At 44.4% G+C, this 15,577-nt stretch overlaps 1 protein-coding gene and 1 long non-coding RNA gene across 10 annotated transcripts in view; both read left to right on the forward strand.

The window, feature by feature from the left end:
* The first annotated feature begins 877 nt into the window (after positions 1 to 877).
* On the forward strand, positions 878 to 2,654 carry hoxa1a (homeobox A1a). The gene is made up of 2 exons (XM_086062887.1): positions 878 to 1,565; positions 2,275 to 2,654. Exons 1-2 carry the CDS (start codon positions 878 to 880, stop codon positions 2,652 to 2,654), a joined length of 1,068 nt encoding a protein of 355 aa, XP_085919013.1.
* Positions 2,655 to 3,537: 883 nt separating this feature from the next.
* Positions 3,538 to 15,577, forward strand: part of LOC147157838 (uncharacterized) — a 72,088-nt gene continuing 60,048 nt past the window's right edge. For 6 of the 9 annotated variants that reach the window (XR_015091297.1, XR_015091296.1, XR_015091290.1 and 3 more), the window contains exons 1-3: positions 5,672 to 5,992; positions 10,242 to 10,369; positions 12,890 to 12,975. This is a non-coding gene — a long non-coding RNA (uncharacterized LOC147157838). Of the gene's footprint in view, positions 3,619 to 5,671; positions 5,993 to 10,216; positions 10,370 to 12,889; positions 12,976 to 15,577 lie in introns of those variants that run through there. The other 3 variants (XR_015091291.1, XR_015091293.1, XR_015091292.1) reach the window with 3 other exon arrangements.

Consider the following 15,577-nt stretch of genomic DNA (forward strand, 5'->3'; position numbering starts at 1 on the left):
CACTCTCTCTTCCCACCGCACAATCTTCCATTAATTTATTTCCCCAGCAGCTTTATTTGATGAACTTTTTAACAGGGTAATCAACCCGCAGGCTACGCGCGAGCTGCACCGCCGCTGGCCACGCATTATCACATCATTTGATCACGGTGTATAATGAATACACACACCGTGTAAGTTAAGTCAGAGTTGACCCTGAGAGGAAACTGAATTAATAGCATATTCTATTAGGACATCTCGTATAGTTTCTTTCACCTTGCAGCAACGCTAATATGCAGATAAATGTGACCCTAATGAGGAAACAAAGTCATATAGAAACAACATTATCCTCCACTGGCTTCTTTTGGGTGTCAATGGAGTGAAACATTTGCCCTCTCTGCCCCGCTGTGACAATATTTGCTGAGTAAATCCCTCGCAGTGTTAAAGCGTGAAACATTTGGCATCGGAATGGGACACTGATAGCCTCTGGCAGTGACACAAATTGAGACATTCATCCATCCTGAAGAAAATAGTTCCACTATTTAATGACATCATGCACGATCGCCTCCCCTAAAAAAGACTTGTACCTGAGGTCAGAGTTCACGCATCCGCCTTGGTTTCCACAGAGCGTCCCCGTGCATGCGACCCCGGCCGCCGTCCGCCACCGTCTGCCGCCCAGCGTTCATTGTTTGCTCGGCCAACGCGCGAGTGCGTGATGCGTCACCTTGATCGACGAGCGGCTGGAATTTAAATAGCCACTCAAACAGCAATCTGTCAGCGGCTGAGAGGATAAGCTCAAGTGTCTCACTGGCTGACCCCGACCCACGTGACCACGCCCGTTCATTGATACCGGTCAGCGCCCCCCTCCTTCACCCCCCTCCTGATATCAGAGTATAGGTAAATGTTGGCACGGTCACTCGGGGTAAGAGAGGAGAGATCAGAGGTGCTCCAGGCGCTCCCTGCTTGGGTCCAATATGCCACAATGAGCACTTTCTTAGATTATTCGGTAGTGGGCAGCGAGGGTGGGTCGTGTTCCGTGAGAGCTTTCCACCCGGATCACGGGATTACAACTTTCCAGTCGTGCGCCGTGACGGTGAACAACTGCGGCGCGGATGAGCGTTTCATGGCGAACAGGGCTTCCCCGGACGACACCCACCACCACCCCCACCAGCACCAGCAGCCGGGCTCCTACCAGCCCCCCGCGGGGAACCTGGGGCTCGCTTACGGCTCCGGCTACGGCTCGCAAAGTTTCTGCGCGTCCTACAACCATTACGCGCTCAACCAGGAAGTAGACGCCGCCGCGGGTTTCCCACAGTGCGGCCCGCTGGTGTACTCGGGTAACCTTTCCACGTCAGTGGTGGCGCAGCATCGCCAGGGTTACAGTGCGGCCCCTTTGGGTCAGTTGCAGTATGCCCACCCGGCCTACGGAGGCGGGCACGAGCAAGTCACCCCATTTCCAGGGTGCTCGAACCCTCTGTCCCCTCTACATGCGGCACACCTGGAGGGATGCTGCTCCCCTCTGTCGGAGGGAGCCTCCAATGCACAGACCTTCGATTGGATGAAAGTCAAGAGGAATCCCCCCAAAACAGGTGGGTCACTTATCTTATTAGATCCACTCTAAAAATGGTTGGGTAAAAAATTATCAAAATTGGGTAAAAAATTATCAAAATTGGGTAAAAAATAAATAAATGGACCGACGCAACTTTCTGACCCACAACCTATTTTTTTGTGCTTGTTTTGTGGTTTATTTGTTTGACCCAACTTTTTGGGTTAATTAAATAACCCAACTGAATTTTTGTCAAATATGAACGACCCAACTTTTTAAATTGTTTTAGTCAAAGCGTTGGGTCAAATTAAATAATAACCCACAAAGCAACCCGGTTTGTTGGATTGTTTTGTGGGTTATTTAATTTACCCCAAAAGTTGGGTCAAACAAATAACCAAAACAACAATTGAACTTGGTGAAAAATGAACTGAATGAACTTTTTGAAATATGCAACCCAAAAAGTTTGTAAAAATTAAATTAATAACCCTCAAAGCAGCCCAATTTTTTGGTTGTTTTGTGGATTATTCATTTGACCCAACATTTTGGGTTAACTGAATAACCCAAAAAGTGGAGTTGGTCCCTTTTTCACCAAATTTGGGTTATCATCTCCAAACTGCACTTCACATAATTAGTTAATCATGTCATGTTATGATGCAGGTTAATTGCCGAGGTCTACCTAATGTAATGTCCTATGAGAGCAAATCGTGCCTTCAAAATTCCCATGGTGTTTTTTTTCTCTTTTTTCCCTTTAGGGAGGTCAGGTGACTACGGCTACGGAAGTCAGCCCAACACTGTGCGGACCAACTTCACCACCAAGCAGCTAACCGAGCTAGAGAAGGAGTTCCACTTCAACAAGTATCTGACCCGAGCGCGGCGCGTGGAGATCGCAGCCACGCTGCAGCTGAATGAGACTCAGGTGAAAATCTGGTTCCAGAACCGTAGGATGAAGCAGAAGAAGCGCGAAAAAGAAGGGCTGCTCCCGGTCAAGGTCGTGCCCTCTGACCCCGGCGAGCGCCTTCAAGAGAAAATGGACGACGTGGCGTCAGAGAAGTCGGTTTCGGCTCCTTCGACCCCCTCCCCTCCTTCTTCCGCGGGGTCCTCCACCGGGGCTGACCCTTACTGCTCCAATTAAGAGCCATTTGCCTCGTTCGCAATTAACTTTGGACATTTTGGAGGAATTTGTGCACTTTTTGACATGTAAGCAAAATGGACCGTGTGGGCTGTAATTGTCTTTTCTATCGTGTATTCATGTAATTGTCCAGAAAATGTGCAGTATTCACTTCTTCGGACCTGACCTCAAATGTGCCAAAGTCACAACAATCATCATAATCCACATCTTTGCGCACATTGTGTGAAAGTCTTGTGCAGAAGTTGCATGGTGCGTTCACTTGTTATCGGGATGCTGAGTTTTATCAGTTGGACCTGACACGTGCTGCAGGCTTATGTGTTTGTATATTTAACCAAACACTTCAAACGTTTACGGGTCAGTCATACGGATGATTAAAGTGAGATTACCTCTTACTAGTTTCACGTGGTGTTAATTTTTTAATGCACAATGACGTCACATTTGTGGTTTAAGCCATGCGCGCTCCCGTGAGAGGTAATGACATTATTTTGCTGTCATTCGCGATGACAACCTTATTGGAGACGCAAAATAAGCAGTATTGATCCAAACATGGAGGTTAGGATATCGACGAGGATGTAGCCCCACTGGCCCTGTCAGCGTCTGCTCCTCAGCGCCCAAACTTGCGTGAAAGTGTCATCAACCGCGCCAATAGGGACAAGAGGGTCGGTGAAAAGTTGCAGAGGTGCTCACGTCATCCTTTTTTAAATTAATTGAAAGTGAGATTTCGTCTGCTGCTATTATAGTTGCTTCTTTCTTTTCTTCTTTTCTATGGGTCCTTTATCGTCCCCCTCGCTTTCCCCTGTAACTGTTTTAATTCCTGGCGTGCAGCATGCGAGTCCATCCTACCATAAAAGGGCAAAAACCGCCCGAAGAAGCATGATTAATGAGCGCAGTTCACCTGAACCTGGATCCACCTGCAGGATCGGCTCCCTTGGAGCTGTGAGGACATGCAGCAAAAACACGCAAGACTGTAAGTTCCGCTGTCTTTTCTAATTGCCTTTTTAAAACTGTTTTCAAATATTGCATTTATGCAGTTTTCACATTAATATATTGTTTGTGAAAAAGAAATGCTTGAAAAACAATATATTCTCTTTTAACCACGTTGTTTAATGGCCTTATTTAATTCGAATAACGGTCTGAAAAAGTTGATCATAAAAGTATCAAATAATGTATTTTTATTATTATACAATAATTAATATGATAATTATTTAAACTAATATTTTTTAGAACGGTAGGCACCAGTTCAAGAATGATAATATTATTAACCGTGTTTGCTTTAAATTTACGTGACATATTGTTATGGAAATGCATTTTAAAAATAGACATTTGACAATGTAATCTATTTTTTTAAATCTAAAAGTTTCCCCATTGTGGACCTCTATCTTGTTTTATTTGTATTTTTATTTTTTTGAACTACCGAACGAATTAGTCATTTACGGAATTTGTTAGAATTTTTTTAGGATTCAAAATATATTTGGAAATATGCAGTATATGTTTTTATTTAAATTAAAACTAGTAACCCAATTTATATCAGCAGCGTCAAATTGCCTACCCTGCAGATTAGTTCTCTATTTTGCAAACATCTCTCATTCGCTTCGTTGAAACTTGGCAAACGAATACATAGCTGAGATTTCAAGTTTATTTTTAAATGAAAAATAAAATAAAATAACTATTATCGTTAAAAAAGTGTTTGCAAATAAAAACAAATAGGCCATGGGTAATTGAAGTTGAACGTTACCTTTAGTCAATATATTTTCTTAACCCCTTATTCCACCACACAAGGGTTGCGGGGGTGCTGCAGCCTATCCCAGCTGGCATCGGGTAGTAGGCCGGGTACACCCTGGACTGGTTGCCAGCCAATCCAGGCGTTACCATTAGTGATTAAAAAAATTAAAAGTATTCTGAAACGACTTTTTGGGGGGAAGTTTAGGCCTCACTGACCGGGTTCCCTGTGGAGCCAAGTGAGTGAATTGGAAAAGGCATGGAAACGCAGCTGACCCCCAAAAGAAAGCTTCGGGTCATCCCACGGTCAAACTTCGAGTTTGTTGTCACAGCACACACACACACACACACACGCACACACACTCAGGCCCAAACAACAGACCACACTGGTCAAACAAGCATCTGAACAACAAGTCACAGTCCACCTCCGAGGACCTGTTTGACCAAAACACCACAGCGGACTGCATGTGAGCTAGCTGTCCTACAGAAACATTCTTTTAGTTGCACTTCCACAACATGACTGATGCGGCCGATGGTTCCCATTAGGGTCCACGAATAAACACTTGGACGATGACAGATGAACCATTAAAGTCTTAGAGGAGGACTGATTAAAGGTTGACGTGCCCTGTTTTCGATGGAAATGTCTTTAAGACGCAACATTGATGTGGTTTGAACTCCAAGTAGACATTTGGTAAAATATCAAATCAGAAAATAATTAAAAACAAAACAAAAACAACAACATTGACTATAGCATTTTTCAGCATGGTGTAGATTAAAATTTATTTCTGGATCGCCAGAAGCTTTTAACTTTTAAAACATGTTGAAATAAAGACTAAAATTCGAAATGAAATAGTCGTTTGCTATATAATGTAAAAAAAAAAAATCATTGACAGCCATGTGTTTATTTTATTTTAATGCATTTCAAAACAAAAACATTTTTACAAAGATATGTATTTGAAAACTGAATTTGTGTCTTTAAAAAAACGGCCAAAAAATAAACTGTGTGTGCTGCATTTTCGTTTTCCATTTTGTCACTGGCCACTTGATTAGGTACGCCTGCACAATGTAGCCTGACCCCAAAAAGCCTGTAAAGGCCACGGCAGTGAATGAAATTGTGAAATTTATAGCCTCTTACAGTTATCAGTTATCGTGTCTATCTGTCGGCGAACTAAAAAAATTACCCACAAAAAACTTTGGAAAGTAGAGCGATCATGACGAGCAGGAAATCAAAATGGCGCATGCGTGCGACGGCTCAAGCGGAAATAGGTGCGTCATGATAGGTATGGTTGTCACGTGATAGGCCGTGCGACAAGGAGCACGTAGTTAGTTGACTGTCCAAATCGCCCAAAAAAACGTGGTACATTTTATGAAGGCTACTTGGCCTACTACTGTAAGACTTACTGTATATAATGCGGGACTATAGTGTCTGAAATGTTAGGAGATAGCATAATGGTGGACATTTGGACACAGCCTAATCTTGTCGGCTATCTATCGAGTATCTATTTTCGGTAGCATAGCAAGCTAGTTTAGGTAGCTGTCTGAGCTAGCTATCTAATTTGATTTTGTTGCTGTTTCCTTCCCCCCCAGTGTCAATGGCAACTGACTCAATATCCACCTGCTAGGTAAGTATAAAGCATTATATGCTTCTTTTTTTTTTTTTTTTTTTTTTTTTTTTTTAGAGCTCAGTATTGTTCATTCGGAAATGTCATCATCATTGCTCTTTTTTTTTTTTTTTTTTTTTTTTTTTTTTTTTAAAATATATATATATATATATATACACATATATACATACATATATACATATATACATACATACATACATACCTTTTTTTTTTTTTTTTTGTGTGTGTGGGTGAGTATGTGTGTGTGCGTGCGTGCGTGCGTGTGTTTGTTAGCTCACCAGAAAACCTATTAGAAAAAAAAAATCTTATACCGTTCACCTAAATCGAACACCAGGAGACCCGAGGGGACCGAAGAAAACCAAGGAAGGTGAAATCCAGCACCGACCAGACACCCCCCACCAGAACTCCTCCCCAGCCCAAGAAACATCCAGACCCCAACAAATCCAAAAAACATAAAGTCAGGGAGGCCTCAAGAGACCAACGGAGAGACCGAGAAAAGGAAGGAAGGACAGACGAAGCCGCGTGAGATCCGAGACACCAGCCTCCACCGATTCAATAACCTGAGGAGGAAACAGATTGTGTCTGAGTTTCGGTAGATGCTGGTGTGGTGGATCTGGCATGCATGAAAATCTCCACCAAAGAGGGGAGCCGTCGACCCCCGCCGGAACAGAGCAAGCGCAACACCTCAGGGCCCCCCAGGCCGCGGCAGCGCCAAAGGACGACCCCCGGGCCCCACCAGGGCCACCGGCCGGAGAGCAAACCCAGGAGCAGGAGCGCCCCCCGCCCCAACACGGCCCGCGCCCCCGGCCCAACGCAGCAGGACGGGGCACTGCAGGCCCACCAGGCACCCCACCGGCCCCCAACCCCCGCCCCCCCCCCACCCCCCGCCCCCCATCCACCCCCCGCCACCCACCCCAACCCAGCCCCAGCCGCCCCCATGCCCCCAATCCCCCAGACACCCCCCACCCCCAGCACCCCCCCACCCCGCACCCCCCACCACCGCCCCCCCCCAACAAAGCCGCCCCCCCCCCCCCGACCCCACCCCGACCAACCGGCAGCCCCCCAACCCCCGACCCCCAGCCCCCGGGGACCACCCGCACCCAGGCACCGGCGCCGAAGAGGGGCCGGACAGCGGAGCGGAGAGGGCAGCCGCGCCCACCCCACCCCCCGCCGTGTGGAAGGACGGAACACCGGTGGCAGAAGGGGGAGATGGGGGCACCGGAGGGCGGCCGACACCCCCGAACCCCAGGCCCAGCGGGGGAAGGCCCCGGTCGTCACCCCAGCGTTCTTTGTGAAAATTAACCCCTGTTACTGAGTCCGCCAGCTCGCGGACTGGCGAACTCTACCCCTAAACCGTGAATGTGACCCCACCCAGTGTATATACAAGTGTGTGTGTGTGGTGCATTAAAATTAGGAGCAGGTGAACCGGAGCCGATGGAAATGATATTCCCACGCTCCGATCCACCCGCCACCCAAGCATGTTGCTGAGTGTATGTGGTGCATTAAAAAAAATAGATAGGGCGGGGAGGGGGGGCGGGTGGCGACACGGACAGGGGACCGCAGCACTGCTCTATACTGCGGCCCCCAACCGATGGCACCCCCACAAGCCCCCAAGCCCCCCCCCCCCACCCACAAGTTGTGTGGTGTATTAAAATTGGAGGGGAGTTGTAGGGTGAAGACGGTGTTTCCACCCTACCCCACCCCCCAAAGTGTGTTATGTGCCCTATATGTCTATAAAAGTGTATTGTGCAAACCTAGTGTAGTGAGTTAAGAGGTGTGACCAGCGGGGCCCCCCCCAACCGGGCGGGGGCAGGAGGCGCACCGGCCCACCAAGCCCCCACCCACCCCACCAGGACCCCGGCGGGCATATGGGACCCGTCCGGCGGGGCGATAGGGCTCGCCCCCCGGATACTGGGTCCCGCCCGAGGTGTCAGGACGCCCACCGGAGCGGGGCGGGCACGACACCAAACCCCAGCCACCCCCGCCGGCCCCCATAGCACCGAGACCCGGGCCATGGATGGAGCCCCCGGCCCAGGGGAGGGGAAGGAAGGCGTACCGGGGAAGGGGAAGGGAGGAGGGAAGGGGACGACAAGAAGGGCAGGGGGCAGCGGCAGGGACGCAAGGAAAGGGGGAGAGGAGGAGGAAGGGCGACGAGGGAGAGGGGACAGGGAGGCGGAGGACGGGCGGGGAGAGGCGAGGAGGGAGAGGCAGCAAGGGGGAGGAAGGGGGAGGGGAGAGGGAACCACCGGGCACCCCGGCGGCCCACAGGCCCCGAACCGCGTCGCCGGGCCCAGAGCGACGGACCGCGCCGGAACGGCGCCGCCCCCGACACCAGGGAAAGCCCCGCAACGCAGCACCCCCCAAGAGACCCAGGGAACGGCCAAGACGCAGCCGCCACCCAGCAGCCAACAGAGGGGCAGACCCGCCCACTCCCCGCCAGGGGGGACAGCACCCACAGAATTAACCCACTGGCATGCCGTGAATCCGAATATCAACCCCTGGTGCCCATCGGAGGTGAATCCGCTCGATCCCGCTGGCAGCAGCCGGGTTCCTGACTATGGAAACACAACCATTAGTTACAAATTGCCTAATACAGAAACATCAATGCCAGTTATAACATAGCATTATATGCTTCTATGTCTGTGGAGATTCAGTTATCCAGGTCGTGGTAATCTGCAAAGGTTGAATCAAGGCAACTAGTCTCTTATATGTTCAAGAAAACCACAAAGTCATTAGACAAGAGCAGCAATAAAATTGTGTACGTGTCTGTGTTTTTACTTTGGACATATGCTATACAAATGGCATTAGGTATTCAGTATATATTTTTGGTTTTTATTTTTTTTACAAATTTGGCTAATTATGTACACATTGTATACCCAAAATTCCATGAAGTCTATATTGTATTTGCAGCTGTGGCTTGAATTAATGTTGATTTCCAAAGAATGTTTAATGTCCACATTAATCAATAATTTATATTTCATAAGGGCATTTAAATTGTGTTAAATTCTTTTTATTTTCACTTAGTTGTCTCCATGAGGGGTGGCATGGTGATAGAGTGGTTAAGGCCTCACATTTCTGAGGTTGGTTCAAATCTAGGTTCCTTTTGAGCATTCTAAAAGCTTACTGTAAGTTTATCGGAGTCTAAATCATTCTTAGGTGTGAATGTGAATGTGAATGGTTGTTTGTCTATATGAAACTTTTTGGCTGGTGACCAATTCAGGGTGTCCTCACCTCCCACCTTAAATCAGCTGTGACCGTATTGTCATAGAAGTAGTATAGAAAAGGGATGGATGGATATCAACAAGAGGCATGCAGGCATGCATGAGGATTTCAAGACAATCCGGTTTATTAAAACTCAAAGCCCGAGGCCAGACACAGTCTGCCAAATAATTTTTTGTGGCTTACTAAAGCAATTAAGTCATGTCAGAAAAAGCCTACTAGAACATCTGAGCTTAATCAGCAGCACTTTAAATGGAAACAGTTTTTTTGTGACTCCCATTTAACATGAGTTTTAATGTGATTGGAACACAGCCTCATCCCAGTAAAAAAAAAAAAGAAAAGAGGGTGTGCACACGTTTGCAACCATCTCCTTTTTCATTTCTTTATTTTTATTTTTTACTACTGCTCTTGAAGACTACTAGAATTTCACAAGTTATAGGCTACATTAATGCTGATTTGTTTATTTAAAAAAAAAAGGTTGTTTTTTTCCCCCCCCCGCCATAACCTGGGACTTGAACAGGGGTGTGTAGACTTCTTGTATCCATTTTATATTCATTAATTAGTTTTTTTCCACAGCCATAACAATAATAAGTGAAACCATAAGCAATCATAAAGGAAAAGCAAAATATGGCCCAGACTCAAGATTAGTTTGTCACCTCTGCATGCTTAATTTTGAGCTAAGCTTTAAATATAGAAGTCAATTTAATCAGTGTCTTATGAAAATTGGAGCTGCATGAATAAACGTACTTGCCAGGCTATCTGCGGTCATTCTTGTTGCACGTTCAACTCCACACAACATATCGTCCATTTGTGGTCACCTATTTGCTAACACACACACCTATAAGCAATTCAAAACGTGCAAAAAAGTTACTACTGCGAGTCTCCTCGTCAAGTAGCAGCAACAGACATAAAAAAAAAAAAAGACCAGACACAAGTCAGTCATCAGGGTCGTCGAGGTATTGGCACATGTGCGCTCATTGACCACTCCCCTGTTGTGATTGACAGCCAAAATGAATTCCTCCATCGACAGATGTGCGTCTCCGCATGCCGATAAAGCCGGCCAGCCTATAGAGCCATTGACAGTATGATGGAGGGAGAGACGGAGGAGAAGGTGACGACGGAGATGACATCATGTGATCACTGGCTTGTTTGCACAAGGTAGATCTCCACCATCTAATGGTTATTATTATTATCATCATCATTCGGGGTGTAACAAAAAACTATTTGAATTTGAAAATTAGTTGAATAGTCACCGATACCAAGTAATGATACCACTAGTACTTTTGATACATAACATTTCACAAAGAAATACTTTTAATGAAAGACCTATACATCCAAAAATTTAATTTTCCCTTAAATAGTATTGCATTGAAATTGCAAAAAAAAAAAAATTATATTCTGCTCATTTCTAGGTCCTGATTGTATAACGGCCACAAATTGCGAGTACCGCTACCTTAAAATAAGGCTGGGAATCGGTCTTACGTATACCGATACCTGGTATCTTTACTCGCCCATCCTTAATGTTGATACATGGGGTGATACAATGATAACATTCAAGAATAGCACATTGCTTTTCGAGTAGAACAACTCAATTCAGTTTGATTCTTTGGATTACAATTTTATTTGATACGCATAGCTGCCGCTGTTGTCATGTTTAAAGTGGAAGTCAACCTTAAACATTTCTTGACAATAATATGTTATGTGTGACCTCACTCGTCTAAACATGATATTCTGATTAATATTACATTTGGGATATAAGAGTTATGAAGCAAAATCCAGCCATTTTTATCCATCTCATCCATCCCACTGTCGACTGAAGATGACATCACAGTAGCTCAGGGCTCAGGCAACAACCAATCACAGCTCACCTGTTTTCTGAAGCTGAGCTGTGATTGTTTGTTACCTGAGACCTGAGCAACATTTGTCATCTTGAGTCGCAAGTGGCAAAATGGTCGCCCCCTGAGATGGATAAAAATGGCTGAATTTTGCTGCTTAACTCATATTCCACTAACGCAATATTAACCAGAATACCATATTTAGACCAGTAGGGCTGCATCGAACATATTATTGTCAAACATTTTTGGGGTTGACCTTCCGCTTTGAGTAAAAACATTTAAAACTCCCGAAGCCCAAATTATTCAAGGTAAATAAATAAAAAACAAAAACAAATCGTCAGTAATATATACCTAAGGGATACTTGACTCATTTAGCCATTTTCAGCATTAAAAAGTTACTATTTTGTTCAGAATTAATTTGATAATATTATATTTCATTTACGATTAATACCTTTAAAAACACAATTTGCCACTTGTTGTCAACTGAAGATGACATCACCTATAGCTAATCACGGCTCACTTGTTTTCTGGGTTTGGTCAGCAAACTGAGCCATGATTGGCCGTTACAGTCGACAGCAAGTGGCAAAATTAGGTTTTTAAAGGTATTAATTGTTTATGAAAAAAATGAAGCTATCACATTAATTATAGACAAAATATTATCTTCTTACTGCTGAAAATGGCTAACTATCTAAAGTATCCCTTTAAATACGAATTGATATCTCGATGCATGGGGTGCGGCACAATTCAAGAATGCTACATTTTAAAATGTAATGATTAAATAAATTTCAGTCAAAACCAATTTTCAGATTCATAGAGTTTGTCATTACACTCCTAATAATTTTATTTATTTATTGGATACTAATCTTTTGGTCTTTAAATGCATGTAGATTGCTAGCAGCAAAGTATGAGCGAGGGAAGCGAGCAGAGGTTAGGTGTTAGAAGACGACTGGCTTGTCCACAACTCACCTTGTCGATCATCCCGCGGTTTTGCCCCAACCTCTCCACGAAGCCGTCCGGCTCGGCCCGACGCGAGCACACAAAGACATGTGAACAGAGCGGCCGCTTTATTATCAGCGTTGAGGCCCAGAGAGGCGAGAGGATGGGTAGAAGGGCCGCGGCCTCAAACTCCATCCATCACGCACGTCCTGACCTTGGCTTGACCCAAGCGTGGCAGCCAATGAGGCGCCCTCTTCCCCCTTCCAAACAACTCGCGCACACTTATCTAGCCGCACATTGGAATAGAAGGGATCGGGTGACACCGAGTGGAGGCTGGATGCTCTTTGTGTCGGCCGTCGCTCCTTCGTCTTTGTTTTTACATGACTAATGTGAGTAACAACACCTGACAAACAGGCTGTTCATCCTGTCTCCTCTCTCAGACTCGTGGCCCCCCAACACCCTCAAAGGAATAGCTTTGTCGGTCACAATAGAAAACAGTACCGCGCTCCTCCATCCATCTCCATAGATTCCCATTGTGAGGGGACGACGTGTCATTTCGCCAGCAAAATGCTACAGAGGAGAAGAGCCCATTCAAGCAAAAAGAGAACTAAATGCTGAGAAATGAAGCACATGCTAAGGGCCACTAGGGGCCACTTAACCATATACAAAAAGAGGCTTTCCCTCTTGGAATTCAGAAGAAGGGTATCATCTCCATCCTGAGGTGACTTATATATTCACTTTTAACATTTCACCTAATAAGAAAATAAATGAGTCACTTGTGATGTTTTGGGCACACCTACGCCGTCTCATTCAAGCATGGCCTTGCAGTCGAAGCACTGCAAACAAATCAAATGGGTGGAATTGGCGTTGCTATGACAACCTCTCAAACAAGTTTCCGTTTTCTTAGGGCGAGATTGCGGCTTGCTTCATCTGAAAAGGCTTTGGAGTTGAAGGGTCACGGTTCAAGTCTTCCTGGTTGCCATTGAGCAAGAGGTGGAGTACTATCTGACATCTTTATTTTCATGCATGCGTGTGTGTGTGATTTGATTGTATGTGTGTGAGGTGCAACACACAATATACAGTAGTGTCAATTAAATTTTTGCTGTTCGCATTATAAATCACATAATAAGGATTCATTCAAACAAATGCAACCAATCGGGCCAGTAAGGGGCATTTAAAATTGAAAAACTAGGGCACACTACTAGTGCAACATTATTAGTAGCGTTTTTTCCACCCACTACTATATGACAAAGAGCACTAGTACAACAGCTAGGGTGCACAAAAAAACCCACCTGATACTAGTGTGCAAAAATGTCATATAGCAGTAGCAAGTCATAATGACTTAAAGCCATGACTAGTATGCTCTTTGTCCTCACTAGTAAGACAATTTGGTGCACTAGTAGAAACAATAATACTGCCACTACAAGAAAGGCGAGGGTGCGCTAGTAGAAATACATGTTACTAGTGTGCAGAAATGTCCAATAGTTGTGGCAAGCTTTTTGAGCATTAATTCAAAAGCGTTGCTATTTAGTCTTTGTCTTTATTGTCTTTTTCCAATTCAGGCGTACATGTAGGATGACTGTATCTTAATAGTATGGTAATTCTTTTCCATTACTGCCTTGCACAACTCACCCAAAAAATTGTAAAATTTGACCAATCTAGGTGGTAGTTGTGTTTAACCAATTCTTTGGTTAGAAGAACCTATCCAGAACGATAGCGTTTTCAACCAATCTATATTGGTGAAAGGGCCAATCAATACAAATTGGATTTTGTTTTTGTTTTTTTAGGGGGCACAGTGTCATGTGGAGAACATGGTATACAGGAAGTCCAGAGCCCGGATTTGAACTTTCAACCTCTGAAGTGCTAACCAGTTAGCCACGGTCAGCAAAACAGTTGGGCTAGTGAAGTGTACTCTAACCAATTTGGTTGTTTGGTTAACCAATATAGTTGGTAGTCCAAAAACCACCCAGATTGGTCCATTTCTGACCCATTGATTGGTTAATCATCTCACCAATATCACCCTAACCAACTAGATTTGTATAAAACCATTCCGAGTCAGGCAATTTTGGAATACTAGTAAGACAACTACATGTTACTAATGAGGCCAAACTAGTTGATATATTTCTGGTGTATCTACTGTAATTTTGTAACTAGTGAAGTTATGTAAGGGTTGTTTGTCCGTTCCCCCACTTGCTAGATAATGAGGATGGAGCTAGAAACAAATGAGCAGGTCTCTATTTGCGTTCTTGAGACTTGGATCTCAAATCAAAAGTTAAAATACATTAAATAAATAAATAGGCGCAGTTTAACGAGACAAATGTAATGTAATGTTCTCTGACTAGTATATGCTGCCAAAATGTTTATGAAAATAGGTTGTGCATTTTTACCCCCCAGCGTTAATGATTTATCTTGCGGCAACACATCAATATCATCAAATCTTTCCTTGGCAGAGACCTCCGACATTGTGCTTCCACCAGTACGTTTTGCCTTTGGTTACTTCGCAAGGCTGTTAAACACACACAGCTGAACCATGGCCTCTACCTCCAAACTGCAACGCCAGCAGCACTCTTGTCAATAACACTCTGCAGCCTGAGCCAAGACTTTGATACGGAGGACCTGAGGCTTTGTTCTCCTGACGGCTGAAGCAGCACGTGTTGCCACATAGCCTCCAGGGCGTAATTGCTAACATATCGCAGACGGGGGGGGAAAAAAGCTACAGTGGCTTACTCCACACACAGATACAAACACAAAAGGCCCAGGGCAGAAAAGAAGTTGAGATGAAATGTCTTCATGTTGGCGAGTGTTTAGATCATGGCGTGATTGTCAGGATGTTTTAGCTCACCTGTGAGCCACCTGTCTGCTCGGCGCGCAGGGAGAGCAATGGCGCTCACGTGCTCACTGGAAACACAATCTGGGAGGGATTAGGCTGCAATTTGTGTGCTAACTGACACAAAAGGGGACCGCTCAACCTTTGATGGTCATTTACATAAGGTGACAAATGCGCTCACTTACCAGGTGCACAAATTAAAGTAGTAGCAGTAATCACATGTGGTTAGTTGCAGGCCACATTTACTCAAGTAATTTATTGAATAAAATCAGTCATAGTACTATTAATGCAAATTACTTTTTTACTTTTACATAAGTATTTTTATAAACTAACAATACTGTTTCTTTGTCACGCTGACGTCAACTTATTAAAAAAAACAATCTGCAATGCATGCGCAGCAGGTAAAGATGTAGCAGAACTCGTGTTGTGTTTTTAATGATGAAAAAATGTCAGCATTGTTGATAAATGTCTTCAATATGATCAAATATGTATATTATTAATCATCATTGCCCATTGTACTGCTTCATAAAAAAAAGTTAATTTAAGATAAGTTATTGTGGCTGTAGTTGCCTTGTCTTGTTACTGCCACTTACTTTAGTGGATGTGCAATTGTGGTTGAAAGGTGCTATATATATAAATTATTATTATTATTTATTTAAAAATATATTTAATTGAATGCATGCAGTCAATGTCCATACTTTTTTTGTATGTAAAACCAACCAACTATAATTTTCAGTGCAGTTGCTCAGTAGTTATTTATTTGTTTTA

This window comes from Leptonotus elevatus, chromosome 19, assembly GCF_054856555.1.
Source record: "Leptonotus elevatus isolate MCC_2025b chromosome 19, RoL_Lele_1.0, whole genome shotgun sequence".
Classification (NCBI taxonomy): domain Eukaryota; kingdom Metazoa; phylum Chordata; class Actinopteri; order Syngnathiformes; family Syngnathidae; genus Leptonotus; species Leptonotus elevatus.